General features: G+C 35.3%; 1 protein-coding gene across 1 annotated transcript in view; it reads right to left on the bottom strand.

Moving 5' to 3' along the window:
- DNER (delta/notch like EGF repeat containing) overlaps positions 1-24,402 on the bottom strand; it is a gene marked incomplete at both ends in the record, with an annotated part of 118,909 nt that overhangs the window by 16,636 nt on the left and 77,871 nt on the right. The window contains 3 exons of the mRNA XM_084291907.1: positions 8,913-9,137; positions 18,284-18,397; positions 21,888-22,041. Of these exons, the coding sequence (XP_084148033.1) occupies positions 8,913-9,137; positions 18,284-18,397; positions 21,888-22,041 (493 nt within the window). The remainder of the gene's footprint in view (positions 1-8,912; positions 9,138-18,283; positions 18,398-21,887; positions 22,042-24,402) is intronic.

The following is a 24,402-nucleotide window of genomic DNA, read 5'->3' as shown; positions in this document are numbered from 1 at the left end:
AATAATAATCTCTTGATTATATTGGTTATTTAGGATTAAATAAGAAGAATCGTAATCCTGGTCATTTTGAAGACAATTTGTTACCTTAGCTTATTTAATTCCTCCAATAAACTCAGGTTATACTTCTACTAATGAAAAGCTTCCTCTCTTCTGCCTTCTACTTTCTACTTTTTTTTCTCTCTCTCTCTCTCTTTTTTTTTTTTTTTTTTTTCTCTCCCAAGTAGGGGCTTTCCAGCTCCAGAAACGATATCTACATTTGTAGGTAATTAATCCATCAACAGGCAGTTGAAACAGGCAGTTTCAGATTTGCTTTCACATTAAAAACACTATTTCACAAAGAACAAGCATACAGAAAAGATATGTCATGATACATTAACACTACATAAAGCTACTCTTCCAACCCCTACCATGGATTAATTTAGGTTAAAGCAGTTATACATTTAATCTTCCTAACTCATCATAGCCGATATTTCCCTCTTGACCTCTTGTTAGCATGATGCAATACCATAAATATGTGCTTGTAAACTATAATACAATGCTGTGCATTGGAACACAGTTTATGTTTTTTCAAATCTTGATTTATGTGCTAACTATAAAAGCAACAGGTGAATGAGTATACCATGAACACAGATGCTAAGGGCATGGATAAAGATGCCAAAAAGGACGAATTACAACGTGTAGTATTTCAGAGCAATTTTACTTTCTCAGATAGTCTCTAGGTTGCAAAAGCTTGCAGATATGAAGTGAGGATATCTTTCAAGTAGAAGCAACCAAAAAGAGGGGCAGATTCTCATCTTAGTAAGGGGCAACCTATATTCACTCTCGTAGTCTAAAGTTTTCCCCAAATTGTCACAGAACCACAGAAAAGAGGACAAATGGCACCTCCAGACACCGTTTCACTCCCTCTCCTCCCATTACATATAATTAAAAGTAAGGCTGCCTGAAGATACACCAGATATTAGTACTGCACAAGACACATCCACAATACCATGGTTTTGCACACAATTATCTTTCAATAGTCCGTAGCTGGACGAGTAGCTTACTAAGAAAAACTTCAGAAACACTTTGTTGGAAGCTGCTAGCCAGGCACCACAGAACTGATGAGCTAAGTGCCACCCTCCTTCCTCTGCCTGCAGGTCAAGAGCCGGTGCTTGCCACATGTCCCACACTTTTCACCCTTCCCAGAGACAAGAATCCTTGAAAATCCTTTCCCACTCCCCAAAACCCATGGGAAACATGGCATGGAAGGCGTGGTACACAGGGAGGGAAAGGTGCTTTCAGTCTCCTTGACAAGGCACATCTTGCCCATGCATGGTCCCCCCTCGCCAGCCCCACGCTTTTAAATTGTACTTATATAAACCATGTATGATGCTGAATGCATACATATGTCTTCAAAAAGGCAACAGTAGAATGCTTGTATCTTTTATCAAAGAATTAGATGGAAATGGGAGAATTTTTCAGAGATAACTTCAGAATAACAGGTTCTAGCAGGGTTGTTACCTTTCTTCGTTGTAACGTGAATTCTGATATTTTTGTATTCACAGGCAATGGCAAACAGAGCTCTTTGCCTATTTTGTGGTGTAACATTTCTGTGGACATATTCAGAAAGAAAGAAATGATATCTACATGAACAACACTACTCTAGCTTCTGTGTCCTGGGCAGCAAAAACAAACAAACAAAAAAAAACAAGCACATTTGACATTGCAGCTTCAAAAAGGGCACCTAAAATTATTAAACTCTTTTTTTTTTTTTTCTCCAAGTCACTACAAAGCGAATATGCCTTCAGTAACTATGCCTTCATGCACGCAAGCAGAACTCGCCGGTTGACTTGATATGCGCTCTTCGGAGAGTTGGGGAAGGGACAAGGAAACTAAAAAATACAAAATAATTAAAATTTAATTAAAAGAAAGTGTCCCTACATTATGCCTTCTCCCTCTACACGACCGTCCTTTTGTTATTGTTTTTTTGGCTGCCACCCTCCTATGGATTCCCAAATCCTTCTCTGTGAAGCAATGGAGAGGCTTGGGCTGTAGACAGCTACGTACACCAAGGTAGTTTTTCACATGTCTGTGTTAAAAATTGCAAAGGGAGAGAACATGAAAGGGAGCACACAATCTGTGTCAAACAGGCTGATGAGAAGAAGCCATGGGTTTTATCAAAGCCCTGAAGAACAGCTGATGGGGCAAAAAGTACAGCAGTGCTTGCCAACCCCTTGAGAATATCTGCACTAACAGGTTAACAAAAGGGAGAGAGAAATGCTTGCTCTCCCTTTACAAATCAATAAAGAACAAAGTTGAAAGCTTTTGACGCTTTCTCAGACACTAGCCCCTCAGCAGTGATTCCCTGTGCTTATTCACACTTAACACTTCAGCAAATCAAGACAGCAAGATAAAAAAAAACACCTTTATTTGGAAGGCCTAATGGGATAAAATGCAATAGAGTGCTCTAATTCACAGGGAACGTCAGTTCATACATAGCCCCTCACTAACAGAGTTGCTTATTATATGGTCAAGAAATAAATGTGATCGGTTAAAACCTGAGCTTACATAGAAATTAAATAAGTGAGAAAGAGAGAAAAGCTGCTCCAGATGGCAGGAATGTAGGGAGGCATGCTTACCAGCCTGCCATGGGCAGATTGCATTCAGGGCTGTCTTAAAGTAGAGGTGGAAACAAGATGAGGAACCAGAGGCAATAAAGGGCTCACAGAGAGTCTGGAACTAGAATTAACCTGAAGTCACTTCTGCCAGAGTGTGCATTTCCCACCCCAGCTCCAAAATATGGGAAGGGGAAAGACAGAGAAAGGAAAAATTGCTATTGCTGTAGGCAAGTGTTGCACCTGTCTCTGCAGATGCACTAAGATAAACCTACGCTACCACGCCCAGCTATTTAGACACATGAGCAAAAAGCCAAGTGCAGACGAAATACTCCAAGGCACTACATCTGAAATTGCCACCACTTTTCATACCCTGGGGATTTTTTTCTGACACTCCTCTTATTTTCAAATTCTCTCTTTTTGCTATCATATATGCTTACAAAGCAGGGGAGAAGTGTTTATGTCTGTATGTGTGTTTTGCAGTTTCAAACTCCTTACTCCTATGTCTTTAAAAAAAAGCCAAATGCAAAAGTTTGCTGCAATAGTAAGTTATTCAGTTTCTAGATAGATGTCTTCACTTTGAGGCAGAAAAAAATAATAAAAGAATATATTAAATGTTTGCATTTGAAACTAGCAAAAGCAGCTTTATTAAATGAATAGAGAATAAAGAGGTGGAAAGGCTTAAGACGAGAAAGAAACGGCTCTGGGATTCAAGGACTAAATAAATGTAAATGTGAAATGTAAGAATTCACATACAATTGAGAAACTACACATAAATAAGAAACAGTTTTAGAATTTGTTGTACAGGCTTTTAAGTTCCAACTAACCCTCTCAGCAGGACATTTGAAAAAGATACACATTCAATTTAGAGATGACTTATGCTTCCTACCCCCTACATTTGGGAACGGGAGCATTCAAAAGCATTAGACAGCTTTCCAAGTTAATTTATACAAATTAGGTTTTCTATACAAGCTATTAGATGATGTAGGTTATCCATAACCATGCTCACGAGAGCCAACACAAAAAGAAAATCAGTATCAAATGCCTGGTTGTGTGTGTTCTGCAAATTGTGCAGATAGGCAAGTTCAATAATGATCATTTATCATTCTTTAAATCTGTAAACTGGCAAAAAAAAAAAAAAAAAAAAAAAAAAAAGAAAAAGAAAGAAAAAGAAAAAGAAAAAAAAAAAAAAAGAATCCAAATTGCCTACTAAGCAAGGAGACTTGCAGACCTTGTGCTGATTGGAACTGTTTAAAATTCCTCTCCTGTTTAATTTCTGAGACAGAAGTAACACAGATGAAAATCCAGCTGACACTGTATGCCTGCTGGTAGAAACTGTGAATAAAGGAAGGATGGCATTCAGGTCACAGATACAAGCAAAACTCTGCAGTGCTTTGCTTCTGTAATAAGAAATTACATCCCCTGCCAAATACCTCATAAAAAGAACACGGCATCCTAGGACTGAACACACACACAAAAAGTGAAATTGGCAACTTCTAAAGTTATGGGTTGTTTTGTTTTGTTTTATTTATTTTATTTCCTTTTTTTGTTTGTTTGTTTGCTTTGCCTTTTTAATTTAAGTAGCAGGTTCCAGATATACTGTACAACCAAGACAGAAGAGAGATCTAAAATGTAATTTAATAGTCCTACCATTAATGTTTCTACATTACATATATGAATTCAGTGATATGTTTGAAAGTGAGAGACACCCTCACAAAGAAGTTTGTAGTCCTGGAGCTGGCACACTGATGCTGAGAGCCTGCAAGTCAGAAAGCCCCAGGCTCAAGAAGAAGGGATCGTTTCTTTCTTACTAATATATTGTAACATCTCCGTTTAGTCCAGAATGTTTATTATTAAACCTTGATAATGCTGCCAAACTGCACGCAAATTTTATTCACCCACTTTACAAGTAATGTAGCAGAGACTATCAAAATCTCTGCAGGCAAAATTGTAAATAGAATCCAGGTTTTTAATACAGCTGAGGCCTAATTCATGCACTTTATCACACTGCTTTTTAATGAGGATAGCAAAAAGGTGTTGGGCCATGCTCTATAGTCTCTACTTTAGCTTTTTAGGAGTTGTAACATTGAAATCCTAAAATTTAATTGTTCTTGGCTGTCTTTAAAAAAATTATGGAAACCATTTGCAAAGTTTGCGTTATGGTGACTTCTAAACACTGAACTATAAAGAACTCAATTTCCATTTGTCTGCTGTGCCATTAAACTATGGGTAAAATCTCTGAAAGTAGGTTGTTAAAATTCTGCTGATAATCTATATATAAAAAATAAAAATAAAAATAAAAATAAAGATTCATAACCATTAAAAGGCACAAGAAAACAATTTTCACTATTCCTATTTTCCTACATCTTGAGTGCTGTTCTAATGACCTTCAGAAATAAATCATCCAAATTTTTCAATTATTGACAAGTTAAAAGAACAATTTCATAATTTGGCCTTTAGTTTTACCACTATATGAAGCAGGTAATCCTATTTAGAGGGAAGTCCTTCTAAAACAAATAATCATTTTAAAATTGAAATTGCAGCAGTCAATCGTAAATAATGGTTTTAATGTTTTTAAAAAAGAAATCATTTTTTTAAATACTTCTAATAAAATTTCACATGTGGAGCAATGCAAAAAAGTACAACTTTAAGAAGGGTAATATAGGGTCTTGGATACAACCTCTACGGCTTCTTACCTGGCTAACTTTTAAGATCACAAATATTATTTAAATAAAAATAAGTTTCCATAATATATGAGAGGTAGAAGACAGGTAGAAGACATACTGAAGATTCTTAAGCCTTCTCTGGTTTTCCCAGAACAAGAAATGCCTAGCATCGCCTTTCAGGGACACCTCAGGAGAGCCCTCGTGCTGGACAGCTCCTGAAACTCCAGTTCCAAGTTGGATCCCTTTTTGTGCTAGAAACGTAGGAGAAAATTTTGACACTAACTGGGAAGTTCAGGCTTCGGATGACGTAATGCATCAGTTATCCAAGGGTAAAATATCTTTCTTTGTTTTTCAGTTTCTATAATTCAAAGCATTTGTCTCCTGTCCATTCTTTTCAGAACTTTCCAGAGCATACACAGCACAGGTATTTTTTTTAAAATGCTCTTTGTACTCTTTGTAGGTCTTTTTTTTTTTTCCCCAGTTAACTCTGGTTTCAGTCATACATCAAAAACCACTGAAGAATCAAACCATATAGATGTATTTTCATCACTTTCCATGTCCTCCAGAGTTAGGCAGCTCCTCATCTCAATAGTTTCACCATCCTCTGTAGAGATTTTTCTTGACCATGCCCTAACTGCTTGCACTATGCAACAGCTAGAAAAACAGCCCTTTTCTATTCAGAATCTGAACAAGTTAACAAAATACACACTAGCCAAGCAAGGAATAGCTTGATGCTACCAAGCAACTTTCATGTTCCTACCTGTCAAGTGTTCCCCTCCACATCATATCTACAGGTGTAGATATTTATTTACTTAGAATCACAACCCGTTTTCTCCTGTTCACGCCCTCTGCTATTTAGTCCTTCTGAGGACTGGGCAAGGAAAAGAACAGTGAATGAGTAAATATTAAACTATCACGTTATTAGTTCTAATAAAGAATTCAGGAAAATATCACCTGGAAAATTCAACCACTTGCAATCAAAAGACATTTTTTCAGACATGGAACTAATTATCAACTTATATGAATTCTAGCTTGTTCTCTCGATAAGACAGGTATGCTAGCTCTATTTAAATATGATTAAGTATGTTGCTTTTCATCTCAATAATCAGTTATATTCTCTAGGGGTTCCTCTGTTATGCAATACAATGGCAAAGCATTTAAACACTTCAAAAAGGAGGACTGAAAATTTGAAATGAAAGAATTGTCATCTTCACTTCCTAAAGTATATAACAGAAACCAAATGATAGGTCATACTACTTCTGTATTCTGAAGTCACCTAAATATCCTCACCTATCATGCCACCAAAACAAACAAACAAACAAATCTACCTACACTCTAGTTTCAGAAAAGCTGCAAGCTTTTATTTATTTGTTTATTTATTTTTGTGGGGGGGTAGTGATGTTTGTTTTGTTTTAAATGAGGTAATATGTCTCAATGCTTACAGAAGTTCCTATATGATATCATGAGATTTTTATAATACCATAGGTATAATTTCTCATTTCCTGAACAAGAAATAAATTATAACACTGCTATACTGCTATGGTAGAGTCTGCACTTCACATTTATATCTTTCTCCTTTTATAAAGCAGAATGTAGAATGTATTTTGATTATAAACCTGTAATTTCCATTAACTTCTGTTCATTTGTGAGTACTTCTCAAAAAAAAAAAAAAAAAAAAAAAAAAAGGTTCTGATCGTTCTTTCATTGTGTCTAAGTAGCGATGATTAATGTTAGTGTCTGACCTATTACCAGAAGTGTCTTCTTCCCAAAATCAAAACACAATGAAAGAACAAAATCTCAGCAATAAAGCTGTGAAACTATACAACCATATTTTGGCCTCCCTCTCAGGATAGCATACATCAGCAAGAATCTTGCTACACAGCACGATTCCTTATGCTGAAGTATTCATAATGCTGAAACCTGTTCTTTCCACATCTATTGATTTAATGAGTGATAACTTATTTTCAAAAATCAATCCATTATTCCTACAAAGCGGTGAATGCTTTCATCCTTGACCAGTTTCAAACTTTCTTCTCAACATATGGAACTTCCTTGATGATCATATATATCAGTTACTGAAACTAACACTTTGAAGCGTGCACTAAATATACAATCCAAAATATAAGCTGGTAGTTCTTACTTGTGTCTTCAGAGATCTTTTTTCAGATGAGATACCAGTTTTACGGGCTACAGAATCTTAGATAAAACCTCACTCCTGTCAAGGAAAATAGAAGAGTTGCCTATATTTCACCTTGCTCTAAGAAGGCATAAGAAACACAAGCAGCAAGAAGGGACATTGGATCTTTCTTCCTCAAAATGCCAACAATACTTGAAAGTCAAATGAAACACCTATTTTTACCCTGTTTTTGTCTTAATACTCACTATACTACTGTGAGAAGAAACGCATTATAGGAACAGATTGTGGGCTTCCTTCCAGGGAGCAGAAAGAGAAACTTCTCTGGAAGAGAAAGAAGCCACCTTCTTTCTATGTACAAGCCAAAAGAAAGCATTGGGATGCTGTACATACTAATACTCAGATTAGCAATCTACTTCAGGCTTTATGATTGGTAGGGTAGCTCCACAACTTGCTAACTGAGGAGACAAGGAAAAGAGCTGGAGATGGAGACTTGCGACTGGCTTCCCAGAAGACAAGTCAAAGCAGAGAGCAGGCATTTCTCCAAAAGGAGCTTCCAAAACAATACGCACATCACAGTGTCACGTTTATGTAGTTACTAACTACCCAGCTTCACTCCTTAACTCATTCTTGTGCACTGGGGATTTATTTTCCACTTAACTTTTGCAGATTTCAAGTTTATAGCTGCATAGGAACTTTTTTTTTTCTTTTAAACAATAGTGCAAAAATTATTTAAACCAAAAGAAAGATTATTGGTTTTTACCCTGTAAATGCATAAGTGGTAGTGGGTGTGCACTAAAATATAATCTTTTTCTACACATATGGTATAATTCATTCAATTACTCTACCTATTAGTTTTCAGGGCTAAAATATTTAAAGGGGCCATAAAAGCTCAATACTTTACAACACTGGTATAATAAAGAAAAAAATATCTAGACCTAAGAAAAACGCAACCCAGACACCATGCAGACAAGCTGTGTCATCAAGCAGGTACCACCCAAGCCCACCAGCTGTACTCACCTGAGCAGTACCACTGGAACTTCTGAAGAGAGATAATTTATACAAGCATGGCAGAACTAAACCCTTTAGGGTAACCATTTTTTTCCTTCCTTTGTTGAACTACCTTGTCTGTTTCCATTCCTTCCCCAACATTGCTGTCATGTTTTCCATTCTCTCTATCAAATTTTGTAATTTCAATGACAGTGATACCTCACCTTAGAAAGGTTTATCCTGCACAATACTCTTTTATAACACAGCTGTAAATATCACCAACCCATATGGATCTCAGTGGGTATTTTCAGTGCTTACCCTGCAATTTTTGATTTTCTAAATCAAAAGATTCCTATTGTCATTCTAAACAGATAGAACATCTGCTCAACGTGTTTTACATACTGAAAAGAAAAGAGGAATTAATTTTAAACTATATATATTTAAACTATATATAAACTATATATTGGAATCTATGTATAAAACCTTGGAAGATTTATAAAACATGTAATGTAATTGTTTGGTACAAACCGGGGATACAGAGGCATTTGTAGCTGGTTCCAACACTGCGACAAATGCCATGTGCACAAGGATTCAGAGCACAGAAGTCAATCAGCTGAGCACACATAGGTCCTGTAAATCCAGGACTACAACTGCAGGAGAAGACAAGTCTATCGGCATAACAGGTTCCATTGTTCTGGCAGGGAGATGATGCACAAGGGTCTATTTTGTCTTCACAAGAGGTTCCTAAAAACCCTAAAAGAAATAAATAGTTTTGATAGTTAAACATATAATTGTAATAATTAAACCAAGTTAAAATTAAGACATGGACATATCTACATTTTTTATTCTATGACAATGAGAAAAATACAGACTCCCTATATACTTTAAATTCTAATTTTACCAGTTAACGTTGTATGATACAAGATATTTCAGGTAGCATCATACTATCACATGATTAAAACAGTGAAGTCCAAAAGTATTTGTTGATTCTGACAGGGCTTATCCACTTTAAGTACATATGGCTAGAAAAGTGGAAGAAATTTTCTAGGGATCAGTAACTTATTAACAGACTAGCCTGGAAGGAAAAGAAGAAAAAAAAAAAAAAGCCAAAATTGATCTTTTTTCATTACTGTTAATGTGTTGGTTAAGAATAACAACTCTAAAGGACCCCATGAGTTTAACTAATCTATAATAATTTAAAAGAATTCATTTTTTGAAGAACATACCTCTTATTAGCTGACAATGATTTATTGAAGCAACACCATGTAAAATTCAGCATAAAGAAAAGAATATCATTGCAAGGGAGGAGTTCTGTTTTGTCTTAAATGTAGAAAAGAATAATACTTGCATAAAATTCATAATTATTATGAAATATTATTTTATTTACTATAGTTTGTATCACACATATATGCATACGTCAGTTACATAGTAACATTATTGTATGTAAAGCAAGTCCAAGAAGAATATTCAAATTCTATTACCCGTCCAAATAAAAGAGCAAACCATCCTTTCAATTTTTATTTTTTTTTTTAAACGATTTCCTCGTGGAAATGGTATGGCTCATTCCTACAGATCATCACTTTTGCTCAGCAAACACGTCTGGTCAAAATTCCCTGGCATATCTGACATCGTAGAACAGCTCTTAAAGTTTCAATACTGTAATCACTCGGAATGCCAAATCAGGAGCAAATCAGGCCAGCCTCCACTCAAGACCCATCAAGCCTGCTGAACAAATCTGCTCTAATGGAAAGCATAAACTATGGCAGTTGTGCCAGTCTAAAAGAGAACAAGCCACAAAGCCACATGACCACAGCTACTGAGGAGGTTGCAGCCCCATCTCAGACACCCTTCAGAACAAGAGAAGAAAATAAGCAAACGCATGAAAAATTATTTTAACAGACCAAAAATATTTAATCAGAAAAATAGAAAATGAAATAAAAAGAAATAATGATAGCAGAAATCCCACAGCATTTGCCTACTGTTGACAGGAGCGATGAAGATGGAGGAGCTGGCTCTGTTCTATAGCAGCGTGCCAACATCTCAGAGCATGAAGACAAATAATGACAGGTGACACTTTGGATTAACACTCAATGTTTAAAATCTTATCCCTGATGGAATGAAGAGGATTTTTGGCCATATAGCTATAGGTTTTATATTTATAAAGCCTCAATGTTGGATTAAAAACAAATGTACAAGAACTGAATCTCTCTATTGCATAAAGCATATGATGAATATTGAAAGTGAGACAAAATACTATATTCAGTATAAACTTTACAGCATCTCATTATCTTACTGTGTAAATATTTTTTGTTCTAAACAGTATCATTTCACGTTTCAAGCAAGATACATGAGGAAATGGTTTTAAGTTAAATTTGACAGATGCGTTAGTTTCAGAGCATATGAGTTTCTACTGTACTTCCAGCACTGTAATCATGGATAGCAAGTCAAGAAGTTTGCATTTCTGAAAAAAAATATATATAAGAAATAGATCAATTTGCATTTTAAAGCGTAACAAAAATATTGTGAACAGGTTCAAACTCTAGTTTGTTCTTATTTAGGTTTGTTAAAAACCTGGTCCAGAAAGATCTAGTGAACTGAGCATGGTGTGTCAACTTGACTGAGCTCCAAGACTTGAAGAGCTAGTGAGAATTGAGATAACTAACCTAAAGATGTTAAAGTTTCCAGCACACACAATAAAATAAAATAAAATAAAATAAAATAAAATAAAATAAAATAAAATAAAATAAAATAAAATAAAATAAAATAAAATAAACTGGCAATTAATTTGAAACCTCCTGAGGGCTCCCTCAGAGAGAGGCACACTATTTTATAGATCCACAAAAACTCATTGAACTATGTGAGAAAGAGGGGAAAATGGGTATAAAAAAATTAGTAACCTACACAGAGTGTATTACAGGGTTCTATTCAGAGAATTAACAAACCACAGATTATTGTAGCTACAGAAAAGATGGAAAGGTAACAACTGCCCTGTGAGTTCTAGACAAAATCAACATATTCTTGGACACTTTTGGCAGGAGGCTTTTAGGAACTGAAAAAGCCACATTTCCCTCATATGTTCATAACTCATGCCAGACATATGGAATGAACAGTTTAAAAAAAAAAAAAAAAAAAAAAAAAAAAAAACAGAGATTGAAATCATTAACAGTTAACTATAAATAACTCCTAACCTCAGCTACAGACCAGGAAAGAAATGTAGATATGGCAGTGTTCTGGCAAAGAAGATCAGTAAGGACATTCTTCCCTCTCTGATGTCCTATGGCTCAGATTGCTTCACGGGCTTTATCAGTACTACCTGCACAGTAATGTGGAAAAGAGACAACCTAAAAACAGATATTGGGGAATCCTGTAGTAGAGGTCCCTCCTGTAGATGGTAGCTGCATAGCCATCAGAAACTGAAGGGAATGGAAACCCTAAAATCAAATATCTAATTCCAGCAACAGTTTGCTGGCAAATTAGAAAAGCCTTTACTTTTACCATAAAACCCTAGATGGATTTAAAAGAATCTGCAAGGACTTTTAAGTATTACCAGGAGGAGATCAACCAATGAGTCTGGGGAAATCTCTACACTAACTCTGAAACCGGATTAAAAAGGATCAAGGAGATCTGAGGTCACACATTACACTAATGCTGCTTCACTACAACCTTTGCCATAATCTTCCCTACAAAGAGAAGCTTACTGGCAGATGGCTAATGTTTCAAGTGACAAAGCACTTCAAGAACATATGCAAGTTTAAAATATACTAAAACATGTTGCCCTTGTGCTATCTTTGACTGCACTGTGAAATGTGTTCAGTTCTTCTGGAAGTTTAAATCTTATGGTACGAGTTAAGTATCTAAAAGTACTAGAATCAACAGTAGTCACACATCTGCATCAAACATGTATTATTTCAACATTTATGATTGTACCTTTGTGTCCATATCAATAAAATTGTTGAAAACAAAAAATGCCAATAAATTTAAAAATCAAATGCAGAGATGTATTGATTGAAAACACAGTAAAATGCTGGAAGAAAAAAGAATGAGGATTACATTTAACGGCAGAAGATTATCCCCTGAATTGTTCTTCAGCTAGCTGACAAACACAACCCTGCATCTAGGTCATTATTCATGTAACAGGGACGTGACTAAAATGTAAAGACTACTGATGATTTAAAATTTCTGGAAGCAAAATTTACCAAAGGAATAACACAGAAAGCAAAGGGGAAAGGCAATATTAGAAAAGAGTTATACTGTTCAAAGACACAATGCAATATTTGTGCTTACACTGAACAAACCATGTGGTTAGTTGTCAAGAAAAAAGGTAGCCAGTCAGGTGATATTCTTTCTATATTGCTACAGACCTCCAGGGCAATGACAGAAAGTAGATCAGAAAATGTTTTCAGAGATAGAAAAGCTCTGGATAAAAGCCAGATTTCTCATCATGGTGAGATTTTAATTACTTGGCTATTGAAAGCAAGAGTCAAGCAATAAATCAAGGAAGTCAAACATTTTCTGAAGATGTTGTACAACTGCTTTTTATACAGTCTGCGAAACAACCAGATTGCCTGAATGTTATCTTAGACCTAATTCCAAGAAAAACGCAAATGTGGAAATATAAACTTGTGAATTGCTATGACTAGTGATTAGAAAACATTTAGGTTTGAAATCCAGGGATAAATACTGAAAGAAAAACAAGCAATTTGTTACTTTCCTTACAGAAAATTGTTTTATGAGGAAATACAAGATGTCTGATGGAATTTAACCAGGATTCTGTAAAGGGAAAAACATATCATAAGGAAACAAGAAATGATTAAAAAGTAGTTGCAAGATTTTGATTGAAATTCACCCTAGCTAAGTCTCAACAAACAGAGGCTAAACATGTTAAAAAATTGACAAGAAGTCTACTAAAAATAGGGTCAGTTTGGGACAATGCCAGGTAAAAACACAGGATTAGCATAAAGTATCAGAAACTAAACAGCCATAAAATTTTTAATTAACAACAAAATGTTCTACAGGTAAATTAGACTCTCTTCTGGTAATATGAAGTATTCTGCATTCTGTAATCACTGGTAACCTTGGGAAATCTTACAGATACAACAGCTGTGTATCCTAGTTTCCTGGAATCAAGATAATAAATAGGTTCAAGTACGTAAACCTGAAGAAGCTAGAATTACATTTGCAAGATATGATCTAGAAAAAGGCTTTTACATGAACAATGAAGCCCAGAAGAAGTGAAAATCATAAAAACTAATTCTTAATATAGGAAAATAACTTACTTTCTCCCTGTCATTTAAAATTCATGGCAATAATGTGCATTTTCTAGCTGCTGTTGCAAATCAACACATATGAATCACAGCTTAGCATCTTCTATAGTTGTCAAGCTCTGTATTTTGTAAATTGCAGAAACCACAATAAGAACATTAATTTGCTGTTTTCCAATTATAAGCAGGTGTTTCAGAGCACTTTTGCTCTGTATGTTACCTAGCTATAATTACCTGCAGCTAGACAAATCAAACTGACAACAGTAAAATAAAATCAGTCCTGAAACGTGAATTTCAAGTAATCTAAACATTTAACTCTTAAACATAACATTGTTTTCTCTCTAGTTCTTTCTACAGACTGGTTACGAAACTTACTGCTGAAGAGTATTTTATATTAATCTGGATTAAAAGTTTTCTGTGACTCCTATCAGAGCCGGTAACCTCCAGATAGAGGAAGAAGCAAAATCCCAAGAATCTAAGACGGTTTCACGTGGCTGGTCAACTACATGCCTTTTTTTTTTTTTTTTTTTTTTTTTTTTTTTTTTTTTTTTTTTAATTGAAAATCAATGTATTCCAACAGTACTGGATAAAGTTCATCTGCAGATATTATCAGGACATTGAAATTGCATATAAGAGAATTTCAGAAACATCTAAACATCTTACAGGAGTTTGTTTCTTTCTTATAACTGATCCACTCTTTGTTTATTTTCATCTGGCTTTGTTCAGATAAAACATATCTATCTATCATATTCCACTATTGATTTAATAATATCTTATGAATGAACTTGGCAAAAGCTCTTCAAATGTTTAAAATACATAAAATACAAACATATTATATATAAAAAAAAAATATCAGGTCTTTCATTCTACCAATTTGACAAGATTTGCATGCATGATAGCAGATTAGTAACACTTGCATTTCCTTATCACAAATGATTATTATTTCTATATTTATTTATTTTAACAAATATTGCAATGAATAACCCCTTCACAATAATAATAATGTGAAATTTTAAAATACATTTTTCAGTCCTTAATATTGCTCAGGTTTATTCATTACAGATTTGAGCGTAAAATACAATTTGCTCTTTAATAAAAGGTTACTCATCAAATTTCATACAGCAATTTATTTTTGAGCATTTTGGACACATTAAATTCTACAATGTGTCACAGAAAATGAAACCTTCAAGTGTAAAAAACTTCACCTTATTAAGAGAATAAATTTGTCTAAAGAATAATCATGACATTTTCGTATTCATTCTAGGCTTCTTTTTCAGAGATTTTTCACTCAAATCTCACCTTCTTTAAGTTATCACGTGCCTCTTTCATGAGCCACAGATCTCATTTCTAAAAGAACTGTACAGTCTCTAGAACATTCCTCATTGTTTCCATCTCATTCATTTTTCTGCCATCTTTTTCTTCTCCCTTTATGACATTTTCCATCTGCTCTTATTCTTTTCTGCCTGTCCACACTATATCTCCAGTTTTAGTTTTTACACATGTATAAGCTCTTTGGCTAGTTTTCCCCAACTGTGCTGAATTAGCACTACAGAAAGAAAGGCCTTTTCTCAACAAGCAATTGCTATTACACACAGCAGGAGAACAGCAGCAGAGCTAGAGATCTTACTTAAATTAGAAAATCTGTCATGGTTTTTGTGTGTGTGTTTTATTTTTAATGGAAAATTTGAGCACACTAAAAAAAAAAGCAAATCTGCAAGTTGCAGCACCTGTAATTTTCAATTAACTATTTTTTGTTGTATCTACAAAAATAACCAAATCTCTTCAAAACCAATCAAAAGAGAGAATAAGGTCTCAAAAAGCATCTAGAAAAATGAAACCTTTCTCTCCCTCCACCACAATACATGAATTCCTGAGCTTGTTGGCATTAGTAGGTCTTCCAAAACAAGATGGAAAAGCAACACCTTACTATCTAAGAGCCTACTGGCTACTCCACAGCAGCAGCATTGGCCCTTGCAAACATGCCAAGCGTCATTTCTGCAGCAATGCTCTTCTCTCTTTATGGTGAGGACATAAGCAGGAAACACAAGTACATAACCTCATCAGAAGTATTCACCCTTTGAAACAGCAGTAATTACTAGAAAGTCAAGAAAACCCCCTGGAGCTGCTGTTATCATGAAGACTTCAGGAAGACCTTACAATGGTCTTCCAGTAACTAAAGGTGGCCTACAGGAACGCTGGAGAGGGACACTTCATCAGGGAGCGTAGTGGACAAGTAGTAAATTTAAACTAAAAGAGGGTAGATTTAGATTAAATCTAAGGAAGAAAGTCTTCTCTATAAGGGTGGTGAGGCACTGTTAAAGGCTGCCCAGAGAAGCTGTGGGTGGCCCACCCCTCACACTGCCCAAGGCCAGGCTGGATGGGATTTGGGCAGCCTGGGCTGGTGGGAATTATCCCTGCCCTTGGCAGGGAGTTGGGACTCAGTGGACTTTAAGGTCCCTTCCGACCCAAACCATTCTGTTATTCTATCACAGGCTCACTATAGAAAAGCAACCATGCACAAAAGATGGCATGTGTCCTACAAGCCTAAGAATGATTTTCTCAGAAAATGCTAATTTCCAAGGGACTCAGAATCAGAAGTATACAAGACTATTCTTTCCAAGGAGAATAACCCTGGCCAGTCCAGAAAGTGATTCCTCAGAAGGTGATTCCTGAAACCTTCTCTTCTCTCCAAAAGTGTTTTTTGTTGTTGTTGTTGTTTTCCCTCTACATTGGGAATAATTCAGGTCAATGTACAAAAATTGATTTTAACAAGAGTTGTAAATGTATTTCAGTACAATTTTTACCTTGGGATGACCCATTGCTTTTTGAGGAGGAGAATATTTATAGCATGTGAGCATGTTAGACAAATAAATAAGTAATCAGAGCAACAGCTCCTTCAGCAACTCCGTCCTGGCTCTGTAATGTGGCTGCTCTTAGAATTACAGAAATTATGCTGGGAAATATTGGAGACACAAAGCAGCCAACAAGGCTGTAGGACCAAGTGGCATTGCACAGAGATAGCCAAATAGAAATAAGACTGAGGATAAGAGAGAAGCACAAGTAACTTGGTCCTCCTGCAGCAGAAAACCTACTATTAATAAGAAGAACACTACACATCGAGCAATGGCACATCAAATAACCTCTCCATCCCTCTCTTCAGGTAGAACAGTTCTTGAGAGGGATGAAGGGAGGCTGTTGTCTCTCCTGTGCTGGGCCTGCTCCCAGCCAACGGGCTCTCTCACACCACAGAGAGGAGCTGCAAAGGCCCTGGGCACTCCTGCCCCTGATGCCTACACCGGGGCCTGCCCCGGCCCCCTCGTGGATGACCCACTGCTGGCATGAGCTCCCTGAGCAGGAGAGCAGCCGCAACCCCACACAATAATCAAGGTATAAATGACTTTCAGCAGGGCACCAAGCAGCTAGTCTTTGAGCACTGTTTCCTAGTTGCAGCACCACAGCACTCACACAGCAGAGGGTGGCTCATGGGGACCCTGACCCACACACAGCCCTGTTGTCATGGCCAGAGCCTCAAACAGCAGTAAGAGAAGTTGAGCGTTGGTTGTCATATTGATTAATAGGTCATTAGGAGCAAGGAGTTAAGTTACATGACACACAGAAGCCCTTGAACTGATTTCCTAAGAAAAATGCAAATAAATAACTGACCAAGTCTAATATTGAAAAATTTTCTCACTGAATTTTACCACTAGTTGTAAGACAATCACTAAAATTCTTCCAAATGCAAAATCTGCCCTGATGTCAAAACACGTCTGTGTTTCAACACAGTTTTAAGTAGGTCACTCATTAAAGTATAATAATCTAGAAAAGTGAGGAATCAGTCTAAAGAAATTACAAATAATCTTTCATTATTAAGCAATTATGCATTACCAGAATAGTTATCAGTCGTACCCTTAGAGCAAACACAGGGTGCTGACATGACAAAAACATCCGCATATTAACTGACATCAGAAATATAATTAGTTCAAGGTTTTAATCTTAATTATAAATAACTAATAGAAGAATTCATAATTGAGAGCTTTCACTCCCGATAACTTTATCTGCCATTCCATTCAGCAAAACGTTACAAAAGCATGCACATCGCCATCACAGTGTCCTCATCTCACATAGTTACATTTACAAAGTTTACCAATGAGAATCACTGAAAGGATCATGTAGGAAAAGAAACAAATTCCAAATAGAAAGGAAAATTAATTAAATATTTTGGGGACTGAAAATATTCATTTAGTTTTTACCCAGCTGACCCAGATCCAGAAAAATGCAAATAATGCATGGAAGGCAGCTTTTGTCACACATTTACTGGACAACACAAAAACCAGAACAAACGCTAGATCCTCAGATTGTCTTATCTTTCTCACAGTGCTGGAGCCTAATTTCTATTGTGGAGGTGAAAGCAAATAGAGAGAACATTTCTGTGCAACATATGCCCTGAAACACTAAGCTCTTACCATACTCTGTGTGTTATTGATGACACAGAGATATCTCATCTGGATTTTTTTCTGCTTATAGTTATGGCCTAAGGTACAACTTTGAATGTATTTTCATGTAACTGAAAGTTCAGACTAAGTACACCCCATGGAACACCACTTTGTACAAGGTACAAGAAAAATCATTACTGTTTACCTTCTGGACACTGACAAGTGAATCCATGGATGTTGGATGAGCAGGTACCTCCATTTTGGCATGGCTGCTGGATGCAATGATCAATCTCTGACTGGCACAGCTCTCCAGTGTAACCTACAAAAACAGCACACAACATTCAGAAAATTTAGGGAAAATGAGATTTTCTCACTAAACGTATTATTAGGTCACCGAAACACTAATATTAGTTTCCTTAAACAGAATTAACCAAAGTAATAAATAGAAACTGGGACAGTCTCCTAATTTCTTATAAAATGAGATTTTTAATAAGAACTTATACTTCACTGGAGAAACATAAATAAGTGGTGGAAATCTAGAGATTATATCAAATTGCATTTTACTGGTGATGGGTTCTCATCAGGACCCGTACAACCAAAAAAAAAGGTCATTTTGAATGATTTTCAAATGCATCTTGAATCTCAAGTGAAAAATCTTTAGGAAGACTTCAAACAAGACTTGTCATCTGAAATATTTGTGCATATGCTGAATGACTGTTATTTGTTCCTACTTCTGGGCTTCAGAGAGGGTGTTTATTTTAAGTGGGAGCTGTGAAGAACTGCTCAGCACAATTGCAAACTCTTCCAAATAAGCTTCTATAAGTTCACAAGCTACAGATTGTGTGTACTCTATTATTTGACCGTCAGTTTGCTTTGTTCCATATGTCTGAAGTCTGTAACATCCAAAAAATGAACAAACTTACAAAGCATAATCTAAATCATTAAATACTCCTAACTTAAATACCTCAACAAATACAACACAAATTCCTGTTCTAATTTTTATTTACTTCCTAGAAACTGTCTTGAATCAATAACAGAAGAAACTACACACTATATACTAGGTGTTTTACTTAAAAATAAATAAATAAATAAAATCATAAGTACCATAGCTGGTGTTAAAGACCCATAAGCTAGGACTAGATGACACTGTTAGAACACTGCTGTGAGCAGGTATCTGAGACAAAGACTCCAAAATGAGGCAGAGGACATGCCTGGACTAAGATTTTGCTTATGCAGGAAAGGAAAAAATAAAACCAAAAATAATAAAAAAGGTGTGTGTGTTTTTGTTATTGTGATTAAATAATTGTATTTAATTAAAACCTTTTCATCAGGCTAATAGTTGTCTTTTCAAATCTATTCATGTCACCAGAAAGTAGGTCTCAACACAGATTGTTATATTTGGAGTTGCACTACTATAGAAAAGAATCTCTAAGACTTTGTTCTCTGTGTACCTTACCGCTTTTATATGCTATTGAGAACTACATTATAATCCTACTTTCTGCAATGTGAAGCCTGGAAAAAGCAACTCTGTTGTATCTAGATTAATGCCCATAAGTAACCTAAACTCAAGAGGAATAAGGTTGAAAACCAGAACTGTGCTCTTGTGAGATAGCTCCTCTGGACCAGGGGGCATGTGGAGAGACCTCAGCCTTATTCTTAGTCAGGGATTTTATCTAATTCTAATTGGTCTTAAATTAACATAACATTTACAAAACCAGAAATGAAATACTAGAGACTACATCAACTGATTTGTTTCATCTATATGCTTCCCAGTTCTCACATTCAGCTGATTATTTTTATGAATCATAATGAAGTGTTTAATGCACTTAAATCATTAAAACATTTTTCCATCTTCAAATCATTGTAAGTATGTGAGAGCTAAGAATTACACAGGAATTCAGTGTGCATCCAAAAGAATGTTAGCACAGAAAAGCATAACTGATTTTGTTGCTCTGAAGCTTGCTGAACGAATTTTCTGGCTTCTTGTGAATGTCACTATAGCTTGAGGCAAAACTCATCAGAGATAATATTTTATGTCAGCCTTATGAAAATAAATATGTTCCATCTTAATATTATCTATAGGGCATGTTTTGTCCATCTGCAAGAGAATATGATTAGGGAGTTTAATGCTAAGTATGTTGCAAGTGCTACAAATTTAGAGGTGCTAAGCAATCATTGTAGGAAAAAAAATGTTTGCTGGTCAAATACTTAAAGAATCATTACACCTATTCATTTTGTGCTGTTATAGATTTTCATATCATTTCCTTCTAGCAAGATTTGGAAAACAAAATACTGTTCATACAGTGAATGGTTCTGAATTTTGCAAAAGAAAACAATAATTAAACTACTGTTGCTATGATTAAACTCTTATTTTCCCATCTTTAATATTTTTCTATATACATTATTTTTAATGGGTAGAAACACAAGTTAACAATGAGTAGGCCACCTGAATAGACTATTGTTCACTATTAACAAACAAACAAACACACACAAAACAAATAGTGTTTTGTTGTTGTTATTGTTGTTCATGTTTGTTTTTATTATTATAGGGGTAAGAAATAAGAGTATATCCATCTCTAAGAGAATGTAAGAATGCCCACTCCATGATCTCACCTTAGGTCAGAATAAAGTGTTGTTACCATATATTTCATATTTATTTTTTTTAGTTCATACAAATAAATAGCCACCCAGCATTAATGTGTATCTTTAGACAACCATTTAGAGACAACCACTGGAAGCCTGACCAAATTATTCATTTCTCCATCTGCTTTTTATATTCTGCAGAGCTGATGATCTGTTCCAGAAGCATCTTCCATTTTCATTTTTCCCAGATAAGACCCCTTTCACTCTTATGTCAAGTGACCAGTAAGTGATTTCATAACTCATTAGCCAGTAAATTGCTCAGTTTTTTGACAGAAATAAAAATGTACAGTAAAATGTTTGTAGGAGGCAAAATAAATTACCTGATATTTATCTTAATCTTATACAACTTTTATTGTACTTTAATTTTCTAAAATTATTTAGAAATAAATGTTCTATTACAATAATAGAGCTTATCTTTGAAATGTAAGATTTGAGATAACACTGAGTTTTCTATAACAGTCATTTTGTAAAGTTTTTCCATCAGCATGTAACGTTAATTTATCCTCCAGCATTCAACTATGACCATCATATTTAGTTTAATTTTAATTTCAATTAAGATGTCTATGTTCATTTGATCAAATTTTATTGGCAAATGTTCTTAAAATAACTTCAGAGAACTCAGGCACTTGATGATTAATCAAATCCACAAGTTACTCAGTTTAGTTTCTGAATTTTAAAAAAGTTTTCAAAAATTTAAGGTAATTTAACAGCTGCATAGTTTGGAGAAACATTGTTCTGTGTCACCAGTGTAACTAAAGAAAAGAGTTTACTAGTAATAATTAAGGCATCTTCATTGAAGGGTTAGCTACAATGTATACTTAAAATCTAAATTTGAAAAAAAAATAAAAAAAAAAGAGAGAGAGTAACATTAAGAGAAAGCTGATGTTAGGCAGCAAACCAACTAATTTTGGTCATCTTTTCTTACTAGGTAGAGTTCTATCAGCTATGAACAATTCCCTCATTACATTATGGCTTGGCTGTGTGGTGGTGTGCTTTTGTGGCACTATTCACACGTGAAGAGTCTTCCAGCCTTTTAAAACTGCCTTTATGTGGTTTTATTTTCCTCCTTTCCCGCTATCTGAAGACACACAGTTGACTGCTCTGCAGAAGATATGCACCAAATGTTAAAACAAAATGCATTATTCACAGCACAATATGATACCCACCAGCCAGGCAACTGCAGGTGAAATTGTTCCCATCGTGTTTCTGTGATAGGTCGGTGCAGGTTGCGTTGTTCTGACAGGGCTGGCTTTGACAAGCATCAAATTCCTCACACTGGGAGCCTTGGTACTCATCCTCACAGTCACAGAAAAAGGTTGCCTAAAAAAAAAAAAAAAAAAAAAAAAAAAAAAAAAAAAATCTATACTTCACAGTGAATTGTTAGTAGTACAATAATTAATACTAGATTTGAAAAATCTTTATATTGCTGAGATTGTTAAGGTTGTCTCAAAAGACAGAAGCAAGAAAAGTTCTCATCTGTTCTATCCATTTAGATTAAATACCTTACTTTCTTTGTTCATTAAACACTAGATGGCAACCCCATTCACTCTCTTACACATTTCCAAGCTGGATCATTTAGGCTAGAAACATGCAGCTGTCTCATGCACAAACATTGTAATGCAAAGTACAGGATGTGCATGGAACAAAGAGATGTGGTTAGTATTTTATCTTCTATTTTTACTTCTGTTTGCTTCATAGAAATAAAGCTGTGTCTTAAGGAGAAAAGAAAATCTTCATAGAAAAAAATATGTTCTCAGTAAAACACATTTTTCCTTAAAAATACTGCACTGGTAGAATCTAAACAAGGATTAACATTATACATTTCCAAAACTCAAAACGACGTCTGTATTTATAAGGAGCACCAAAAGTACCAGCTAGGCACATGCCCTATGCATGTTATGGTATTTACCCAAGCCTGTTCACAAAAGTGCTCCGAATCTCTCATGTTAGCAGTGCCAGGTTTCCATCTGAGGCTGTAGTTCAACAGAAAGGAAAGATGGGCAAACAGTTGAAGATTTACACTGCCCACCAAGGCAGCATTGCTGTTATTCCAGGCTATTGGGTTGTGTTTCCAATGTATGTACATCATACCACAGCAGGTAAAATTGTGCTCCATGGCATGATGCATCTTAAGTCCTGTTTCCCCTTCTCCCCCTTATGAAGCACTTGGAGACAGATACAGATGGCTGGACTAATGCTAATGGAAGTAGAAATAAATAGTTTCAAAAATGACATGGTTTTCTACATCAATATTGATAAATGGCCGTGGAATATAGATATTAGGCAGCTAGAAGTATAAACTAGACAACCTGGATAAAAACAATCAAACAAAAAATTATTATAAAGATAATCCCCAATATCAATTCATCATCAAACACATAAGAATCACCTAGCCTGACTTCCTTTTACAGTGGAAACAATTACTGTAGGACACCAGTCCTACACTGTGTGCCTTCCTTACCGTCAATGTCATGTCAAAGGAATCAAATAGAGGAGTTGAGAGGAATAAACCTCCAATTTTTAACTCCAGTCTCAATTGTATCTATTTCTCTGAAAATCATTATTAATCTAGTATGTTTTTTATACCTTTAAAGATTATTCCTAGTTGATGCATTTTATTTTATTTTATTTTTTGCCACTGATTATGAATTTGCTGGAAGCAAATATGTATACAATAATTTTGCTTTTCATGCTATAGAAATAAAGGCCAGGTCTGAATTATAGAACTATCTTTCCTATCAAAAATAATATTTCAGGTAGTACAAATCTCATATCTGATAAATATAGTACTGAAACTTAGAATAGCAACATCTAAAAATAAAAATAAATCATAACAAATATACTCTTCAGAGTATAACCAGGAGTATGATTAAAATGGGAAATTCTGCATCAGAAAATAATAATTCCTTATAAAGTTAAAACCTTATTTCTAATAATTTTTAGAAACCTGCAGTTTCACCTTATATTCAAATATCTAGCCATGATCTGTTGTGAATATTTCTTCTAAGTATCCCATATTTCTCTCTGAAATACAGATTCTCTCTGCATTCACGTAGCCATATGCATTCAGTTTTTCTTAGACTAATACCTTCATTTAAACAGTTAACATTCTGAGCTTGTTGGGATCTTTTCATTAATAGAGATAAAAAATACAAATACACTGAAGACATTGTGTTGGTGCTACTACTGTCTTTGTGCTATTGAAAGAATTGTTACAGCTTAAAATGGACATGAAGAGAGTACCAGTAAAGATACATGCACTGTGCCTAGATTCTGTGCCCTGTTCAAAGAGATCAGAGCCTTGATCCTATTTAAATGTGTGTCTCATCCTTGCATATGCACTGAAAATGAGAATGGGCTGATCCACATCTGTCACTAGAGATACACTTTGGCAAGACATCCAAGTGTAACATCCCATCAGAGTTAACTCCGTCAAAACAGAGAGTTTGGTACCTGTTTGTTTGGAAGGCTCACTTTGTGGCTGCTTTATGTTAAGTCTGAGAGTAAAATACAAAACTACGTGAAACGTTCATCAGAGAGGAGGATGATGACAGATGTCTGAACTGTCCACTCAGACACAAATAGCATGGCTCAGCCTTCACTAAAATCTCATCTCAAAGCAACAGTAGCTAATATCGTAAGTATTAACAACATATTTAAACAGTGCAGTGATGTCATTGC

Source organism: Netta rufina (genome assembly GCF_964035555.1).
Source record: "Netta rufina genome assembly, chromosome: 9".
Taxonomy (NCBI): Eukaryota; Metazoa; Chordata; class Aves; order Anseriformes; family Anatidae; genus Netta; species Netta rufina.
The sequence above is the reverse complement of the archived record's forward strand: the minus strand, read 5'-3'. Positions and strand labels throughout refer to the sequence as shown.